At 41.4% G+C, this 9262-nt stretch overlaps 1 protein-coding gene across 10 annotated transcripts in view; it reads left to right on the forward strand.

The window, feature by feature from the left end:
- ASPH (aspartate beta-hydroxylase) overlaps positions 1-8778 on the forward strand; it is a 190038-nt gene extending 181260 nt beyond the window's left edge. For 5 of the 10 annotated variants that reach the window (XM_074944317.1, XM_074944318.1, XM_074944320.1 and 2 more), the window contains 3 exons: positions 478-569; positions 4087-4220; positions 8482-8777. In XM_074944317.1, coding sequence (XP_074800418.1) covers positions 478-569; positions 4087-4220; positions 8482-8632 — 377 coding nt within the window. In that variant the 3' untranslated portion in view covers positions 8633-8777. Of the gene's footprint in view, positions 1-477; positions 570-4086; positions 4221-8481 lie in introns of all 10 variants that reach the window. The other 5 variants (XM_074944323.1, XM_074944325.1, XM_074944319.1 and 2 more) reach the window with 3 other exon arrangements.
- Positions 8779-9262: the final 484 nt, after the last annotated feature.

Consider the following 9262-nt stretch of genomic DNA (forward strand, 5'->3'; position numbering starts at 1 on the left):
TTCTGTCATTCAGAAACGATATGAGCTACAGTATATGTTTTAATAAACCAGCTGCTCTTTCTCTGAGCTGTGATGTGGGAGGCCTGAATGTTAGAATGACCTTAAGTAGTGTAGGGATTTACACATTAGAAAGAACTTTAAAATACATCATTTCAACACTGAGGTATAGTTTGTCTTGAGGGGAGTCACTTTCATCTCTTTTTCCCCATAGAGCCTCATTCATTGTCTTATGACTCATACCCTAAATGAATGATTTAAAAGCAGGGTGCTATAACTTAAACTGATAATATTGCAAGCCATCTCTCTTTGCTTTAGTTTCAGTGTCTATCCTCTCTTTGCTTCTGTGAAATGGGGACAGTGACACGTGCCTGGCTTTTGTAGAAAGCTCTTTGAAATCTTTGGATGAAACATGCTTATGTGAGTGGGAAGCGTAGAGATTATTTATTTAGTGTTTCACTTGCCGATTTGTTTTGTTAGGAAGAAAAAATGAAAATGCCTGTAAAGGCGTCCCTAAAACATGTGCTTTCTTGGAAAGATTCCCTGAGGCTACAGGGTGCCGAAGAGGACAGGTACTTATTGACATGCTTCATTACTGCAATCCAAGAGGGTGGGGCAAGGTGATGCCGATGAGTACTGTACCCATAGGGGACACTGACTAGAGCAGAGTTCATTCAGTGGGTCAGATCCACTGCAGCTGGTTCAGGGAGTTATAAACTATATCCACTTGCACCAATCTGGCTCATGGGTCAGCATGAAGATTCACCTCAAGGCAGGCAGGCGGTAGTGCCACTTCTATTTGCCCTTCCTCAGGTTTCTGCCTCTGGAAGGCAACTTTAAGACTCACCACAGGATGCTGGCAAAGTGTGTATCTCCCTGCCAAGTCCCTGGTCCACATAGAGAGTAACAGCCTATTCCTGCTACCAATTACTCAGTTAGTTGAGGATCTAAATGTCCAGACCCAGCTGATGGCCCGAGCTGGGTCAGTATGATTCTACAGGATGAAATGTCATTTTTTTCAATGTTTTAATTAGGAAATTGCTTCCAAAAACTGCATTAAAAGGATGCTAGGGGTGCAAAGTCAAGCATTCCAAATTTAAAGAAGTATAGAAATGTAGGTCTGGAAAGGACCTCAGAAAGGGACCCTGCTGAGGCAGGACCAAGTATATCTAGACCATCCCTGATAAGTGTTTGTTTAACCTGTTTTTAAAAACCTCCAATGACAGGGATTCCACAACCTGTCTTGGAAGCCTATTCTAGTGCTTAACTACCTTATAGTTAGACAGTTTTCCCTAATCTCTAGTCTAAATCTCCCTTGCTGCAGATTAAGACCATTACTTCTTGTCCTACCTTCAGTGGACATGGAGAATAATTGATCACTTCTTGATAACAGCCCTTAAGCTATTTGAAGACTGTTATCAGATCCCTCTTCAGTCTTCTTTTCTCAAGACGAACAGACCCCTTTTTTTTAGCCTTTCCTCATAGGTCAGGTTTTTTAAACCTTTTATCAGTTTTGTTGCTCTCCTCTGACCTCTCTCCAGTTTGTCAATATCTTTCTGAAAGAATGGCAAGCAAAACTGAACACAATAACCTGGAGAGGCCTCACTAGCACCAAGTAGAGCGGGACTATTACCTCCTGTGTCTCACATACCACACTCCTGTTAATACACCTCAGAATGATATTAGTCTCTTTCACAGCTGCATCATGTTGTTGGCTCATATTCAATTAGTTATCCACAATAACCCCTCAATCCTTTTCAGGAGTACTGCTGCCTAGTCAGTTATTCCCCATTTGTATTTTCATTCCACAGTGTAGTACTTTGCACTTGTCTTTATTTAATTCCATTTTGTTGATTTCTGACCAATTCTCAATTTGTCAAGGTTGTTTTGAATTCTAATCCTATCTTCCTATGTTCTTGCAACCTCTCCCAGCTTGGTGTCATTTGCTAATTTTATAAGCATGCTTTCCAGTCCATTATCCAAGTAATTAATAAAAGCATTGAACAGTACCAGATCCCAGACAGACACCTGCAGGATCCCACTAGATACTTCCTCCCAGTTTGACAGTGAACCATTGTTAACTACTCTTTGAGTATAGTCTTTCAACCAGTTATGCACCCACCTTATAGTAATTTAGTCTAGACCACATTTTCCTAGTTTGCTTATGAGAACGTTGTGTGGGACTGTGTCAAAAACCTTATTAAAAGCAAGATATATTTCATCTACTGCTTCCTCCCATTTAGTACCCTGTTAAAGAATTCTCTCTGTTCCTCAGTTCCCTTTCCATAAAATAAAGTTATACACTCACAGGGTGTTGTAAAGATAAATTCATTCATGTTTTTGAAGCACTCAGATATTATGAGGAGAGCATTGTAGAAACACCTGTAAGGAAATTCATAATTTTGTATTCAGCACAGGGATTGGATGGTGTGCATTAAATAAAGTCTGGGGACACACATTGAATGAGGGGGAAAAAATGAATAATTAACTACCCATTTTCTGAACAAGACGGAGATCTTGTGGAAAAAATAGTATGTGATACCATTTTATCCTATTGCATATCATAACGGAGTCGAATAAAGTAGCATGGGCAAATTTAATTCTGGCATTTCCTAAGTTTTGAATGCTTGACTCTACAACCGTAACATTATTTTAATGTAGTTTTATGGAGGTTATATATTAATAATGTATGTGTGGTACAGTACTTATTAATTATATGTATGGCATAAGTTGTTTGATGATACTCCATATGCGTTCCAGGGTGGGACCATAGGTGTGCAGTTGGTCGGGGTTTTATCTCTGTGTTGAAGAAGGTTCTCTTGGGATATTTGGGTGGCCTGTTCCGTGAGACCCCAAGGGGACCTACTTCAATACAGAAATAAAAACCCCTCTGACTGCACACCCTAGTTGTTACATACCACCCCCATTGGAACCCACACAGGTATCATCAAACAACTATAACCCATACTCAGTGGTGACCCATCCTGAAAGAAATCTTTCCTGAACCTTGATAACCCCCCAACCTCTCCAAGCTCGTTATCAGAAGCAAGCTTCCCACAGACCGAAACACACCAACTCAAAGCAGCACCAGACCCTGCTAAAACAATAGGTGTAAAACCTGCAGACTGATCTCCACGGCTACAATGATCAACACCCCACACAGCACAGCTTTCAAAATCCATGGGTCCTACACATACCTATCACAACATGTGGTGTACCTCATCCAGTGCACTAAATGCCCCAATAACCATAGGTGCCAACTCCATGGGTGCTCCAGGGTTGGAGCACCCATGGGGAAAAATTGGTGGGTGCTCTTCACCTACTGGCAGCCAAGCTCCCTGCCCCATCCCCCCGCTCCAGCTCACCTCCGCCTCCTCCCCTGAGCATGCCGCGTCCTCGCTTCTCCTCCCAGCGCTTGCTGCCACAAAACAGCTGTTTCGCGGCGTAACAAGCTGTGGGAGGGAGGGGGAGGAACGGGAAAGTGGCATGCTCAGGGGAAGAGGTGAGGTCGGGGTGGGGATTTGGGAAAGGAGTCCAATAGGGGCAGGGAGGGGGCAGAGTTGGGGTGGGGACTTTGTGGAAGGGGTTAGAATGGGGACAGGGCAAGGGCGGGAGGGGGCGGGGCAGGGGTGGAGTCGGGATGGGTGGGGGTCGAGCACCCACCAGTGCAAAGAGAAGTTGACGCCTATGCCAATAACAGCTATGTGGGTGAAACCAGACAATCGCTATACTCTCAGATGAACTCACACAAGAAAGTGGGCTGGTTTATTCACACCCCTGAGCAACATAAGTTATACTGACATAAGTGGCAGTGTAGACATAGCCTTAGTACCTTTCCCAGATCTGAAGCAGAGCTCTGTGTAGTTCAAAAACTTGTCTCTTTCACCAACAGAAGTTGGTCCCATAAAAGATATTTGCTCACCCACCTAGTCTGTCTAATATCCGGGGTCAGACACAGCTCCAGCAACACTGGATACTGCAATGTTGGGCTCTCGTGACTCATCTTGAATCAGCTGTAGTAAAGTTCTGTTCTTCTAGTAGAAGGTTAGTGAAAATGACCTGATTAAAGAATTGTATCTCTGTTTGCAGATCAAGTATTCCGTCATGCACCCAGGGACTCATGTCTGGCCTCACACAGGGCCTACTAACTGTAGGCTGAGGATGCATTTGGGCTTGGTTATACCAAAAGAAGGCTGCAGAATTCGATGTGCCAAGGAGAACAGGTATGTTTATTTCCTTCTCATCCCTAAGGCTTAAAGAATTGGAGTGCACCTGTTTTCAGATGTGACCCACAACACAAAAATAGACAATTCTGATGTGTTTGGGTTGCTGGCAAAGGGGTCTTCAATTAAAATATATAACAAGCAGTTTGGTCCCTAAAACTTGTTACAAATAAATGAATTTCAGTTGTCATGCAGTGACCCAACACTCTTTTGAGATTAAACCTGCTCTTTCATGCCACAGCCATTTTTCTCTTAGTAACTGTGTCCATAGCCCAAAGGCTTTGAATCACAGGCCGTTAATCCAATGACATTTACCAGCTGAATGCAAGAGTTATGCCATTTTTCCCTTTCCCCTGCTTGGAGATCAGTCATCTTGATCAGCAAAATCTAGATTCTTCACCGCAGCTCTGTTTACTTCTTTACTGCTGTGGATAAAGAGCACTCTGCCCATATAGACCAGGTCCTCAGCTAGTACGTATTGGCATAGCTCCATTGACTTCAATTCAATTGAAGTTGAAGGTAGTGAAGCTATGCTGATTTTACAGTAGCGGAGGATTTAGCCCAATATGTGGATTTGATAAAAAGTTTTCTTAAGTTTAAAATGCATTAAGAAGGAAAACTGCTTTCTATTAGGAAAAGTTACGTTGCATTGCAGACCTGTTCAATATCCGTTTGCTCACCTTAAAAAACAATAACTAGATATTTGAGCTCAGGGAACATAATCCCCAGAGAAACAATATGGAAGACCAAGCTGTAGCATCTGATGCCTGCATATGGCATTATAAATAAAATCACAAAAATCTAAAACTAACAAAATGGAAAGTTAAGCAATTTAATTACCTTAACTTGGAAACATTTGCCTTTCACTTACAGATTTTTATTTTTTGAGTCAGAAGCTGCCCCTCCCCAACCCCGCCCCTTGGAGTTCTGTTGTTTACACTGGGAATTTTCCAGAGAGCTAGTATATTTCTTACAGCATCTGAGTGCATGCTGCTACTGTGGAGATGCATTTGGTGATGGAAAAACACATCAAGCATCATGACAACATGTAGCTGAGTGAAGTCTTCTGTAAACCAAACACAGCGGATGATATGTAGAATTCTGAGAATAGGAGTTTTCAACTATTAATAATCTAGCTGTTTGCAGAAGTGATAGGACTCCTGCCAGCATGTACCTCATTTAAATATTCCGTCACAGTGTCAGCATTGCAGCTAATGTAGTATGTTTTGTCTAATCACTGATGAATACATTTGTTCTCAGCTTTCCGGCTCAGTATTTGAAATAGGTTGAAGGTACTGTACACATTTGGGCAGGAGGGAGTGGTGGTTAGATGGCTTAGAGGCTTGTTAATGAGCGTGGAGCCTTCCACCTTTCGGTCACTGTTGTGAATTCAGGGCAGTAGTCACTGAGAGTCATCAAATGGCTGTTCGTTGACCTGTGTGAAACAAAGTCGTGGGTCTCATTCCAGATCCAAGTGTACCGGTGTCCACAACTCTCAATCCATGATCACAACTGACATCCTTATTTGTCATAATCTGAGCGGACAGCTTAGTGGCATGGAGACTGTGCTACCCTCTCACCTGTTGCACTGGTCCCTCCACATCTGGTACTTGTCAGGGAAGCAGAGGGAAGCTGGTGGTGTTACTACTCTGTACAGAGAGGGTTTCAGTCCCTAGTGCTCTGAGTCTGGCACATTCTGTACACACTAAATTCCTTATAAAAATGTAAAACTAATGTATAAGGGCCAGGTTCTGCTACACTGACATGTACAGCTCCAGTTTACTTCAGCGGAAGCTGAATATTCATTACCAAAGACACAATTCCTCCCCCCGCCCCAAATGACAATATTTAAGGGAACTGTGTTGTTTGGACTTCTGAGTAGCCAGTGAGGTAATAAAGAAGCTGTTTTATGCTGGCTTGGTGAATCTCGGTATTGGAACCATCTTTATGGGGATTGTCTGCCCCATTATTTGCATAATTGAATGGCCACAGCTTGCTCCCCACTAGGGCCCCGGTCACAGAGGTAAAGAGATTAAAACATGGACAGGAAATAAAATGAGGTTCAGCTTGAAAAAATGCAGCCTAATACATCGGGGTAAAAATACAAACTGAGGCATAGCGAAACAATGGGAAGGAGAAGGCTGGACAGCAGTACTGCTGAAGGAGACTTCTGCTGAGAGTACATAGCAAATCTCCTATTCAGTGCGTACCAGCATAACTGGGACCTCAGACTTGAGACTCAAACTTCCCCTGATGAAGTCTAAGCGGATCTGAGATGACAGAATCAGGACCCAAGGATCTTTTATACAATTTCATGTCTTCTGACAAGTTGGAATTCCTCAGGGAACAAAAGGTAGTTATAGGATGGCTTTGAAGGAGGTCCATCACCAGTACTTAGCTGTACAAATTAACGTAAGGCCATTTGCTTGTTCCTCCACCATTCACAGTACATTTCAAAGAGAGATGAATACTGAGATATCCTGTGTTTACAATTCATTTACATGCTAGTATGTTCTTTTGACCTCTAAATTATCAGAATACAGCATAGACAGGGACTGTTGGTTACATTGTCCACCCTACTCATACATATGTGAATGTACAAAACCACAAACATTATCTCCCCATATGTCTTCTGTGGGTTATTTATTTTGCAGGATGTTTAACCCTTTCTAGCCACGTGTCACAACTTCCCTTTGTATTATTTCTCTGTCCTCACTTGCAATGCTTAATTCAGCACCTCAGAATTAAGGCTCTCGTCTTGCAAAGTGATACACACTCAAGGACGATTATACTCACTCAAGTGTCCCATTGACTTTGCAATATTGAGACCTTAATTAACATGCCGTTAAACTCCTTCTCAAGGTCATTAATGAAGATGTTAAAACTGAACCTAACTCTGATCCTTCCAACCGATTAGGTACCTTTGCTTCTGATACGTTGCTTCTCACCATTGTCCTTTTAAGTTTTGTTCTTCAGCTTGTTGTTAAAGAATGTGACTGCTCATACACAAGCCAGTTTGAATGAATTGTACATATTATGGTTTGTGAGAGAGTATCAATTTTCTGCACTAAAATAAAAAACATGTAATATTTACTGTGTTCCCTGCCTAAGGCCATGTCTACATGGGAAAATTGCACTGGAATAACTTTACTTTCCCTGTCTAGCCGTGCTTTGCACCTTGGAATACCCACTCAGAGTGCTATGTGTTTGTTCCATATGGTGTCACACTCCATGGAAGCAGCGCTTAGCAAGCAAACTACAGTAGAACCATGGTTTTATGAACACCAGTCTTTAAAATGACCAGACATATGAACCATTGTTCCCGATTGGGGGGAAAAAATCGCATAATGAAAGTGATGTCTGTGAAGAACAAGCTGTCATCCCTTCACATTCCAATGCTTTCAGGGCATTGGAAATCACTTTGCAGTGGGTGGAAGGACAAGGAGAAAGTGCTGCAATGTATGCACCAACCCTACTATCATTTTGAAATGTTCCGTTTTATGATTTTTTGATGTTATAAATGCCTCAATCCCCAATTCCTAAAACAGAGGTTCTACTGTAGCTTAAAAGGGCATGGACAGAGCAGCTTGGACTCTCACTTTTGATTTAGTTATATCAGCATAATTATACCAAAATAAACTATGCTAGTGCAGCTTTCCCCTGTAGACACGCGCTTAGGCTCCGATTCTGCAAAGATTTATGCAGCGAGTCTACTCACATTCTTGACGTTAAGTATGAACCAGGATTTAATTTTGTAATTCTGTTTTTTTTTAATCCAGTTTGTTTGACATGATGTGTTTATTTTAAAACCACGTTGCTGGCTATTGCTCATCTCTCCATTATCCTCTAATAGTACATGTCTAAAAAAGGCGGGGGGGAAGACTTGATTTAAAGTATCCAGATAATTGAGAAGGGTGGATGCTCAATGCCTCCTAGACTCAGATCCCTAAAAGATATATACAAATAATATATATATATAGTGTATATTCCTGTATGCATACAAAGAGAGACAGAGAACATAAAAGTATAACTCAGTGAATGGAGCTACATCAAACTGAATTTTCTATAGTTTATTTCATTCAGAGCTCTGATACAGACATCTCATTTCTCTTTAAGTAGTACTAGATTCCTTATGCAAAACATGCTGATTATACCTTCTCCATGTACAGAAGAGCATCTCCAGCACAAATACCTGCCCAGATAAGTACCCACTAATGGGTGCCCAAAACACAATAAAAAAGGACGTTCTTTTCTATTACAGAACCTGGGAAGAAGGGAAGGTTCTTATCTTCGACGACTCTTTTGAGCATGAAGTGTGGCAGGATGCTGACAGTTATCGGCTGATATTCATTGTGGATGTGTGGCACCCTGAGTTAACACCCCAACAGAGACGCACCCTTCCTGCCATTTAAGAGGTCATTTCTGATGCAAGAAACAGAGGAGGTTTAATCCATTGGAGTCTGGAAATATAAATACACAACATTAATTTGGCTGGCCGTGTGGAAAATGTCACCCTTCTAGGGGCTAGAAGATATGAAGAAATTGTTCCACAATTACTGTGGACTTACCTACAAATGTTCCATTCTGTTTCATACTGAAATGGCACTGATCTGATAGATTTGCTTGTAGGCTGCAAGTATAATAATACTCTTGTCAGCCAAAGAGCTATCAGGCCAAATTTTCAAAATGAGGAATGTGCAAATGTTTGTGACATGTCTATATTATGTGTACCAGTACCACAGACGTACATGTGCACAGAGCCTTATTGGCCATGTTAATGCACAAATATCTGATTTGTACATGCACTGCTACCTGGTAAATGACATGTATACATTAGATGTGCATAAACATTTGCACACAACTAGCTTTGAAATTCTCTCATGCAATTTCTAATCATAAATGTTTTAGGTATGAAACAATATGCATATAGTATCAACTGTAGATAATGTGAATGAATGGTTTTATTTTGTATTTTTCTACATGGGTAATTGTATTTTTCTATCATAGCTATACATTTATCATTTCCTTTTGTGAACCACTAA

This window comes from Natator depressus, chromosome 2 (assembly GCF_965152275.1).
Source record: "Natator depressus isolate rNatDep1 chromosome 2, rNatDep2.hap1, whole genome shotgun sequence".
NCBI lineage: Eukaryota > Metazoa > Chordata > Testudines > Cheloniidae > Natator > Natator depressus.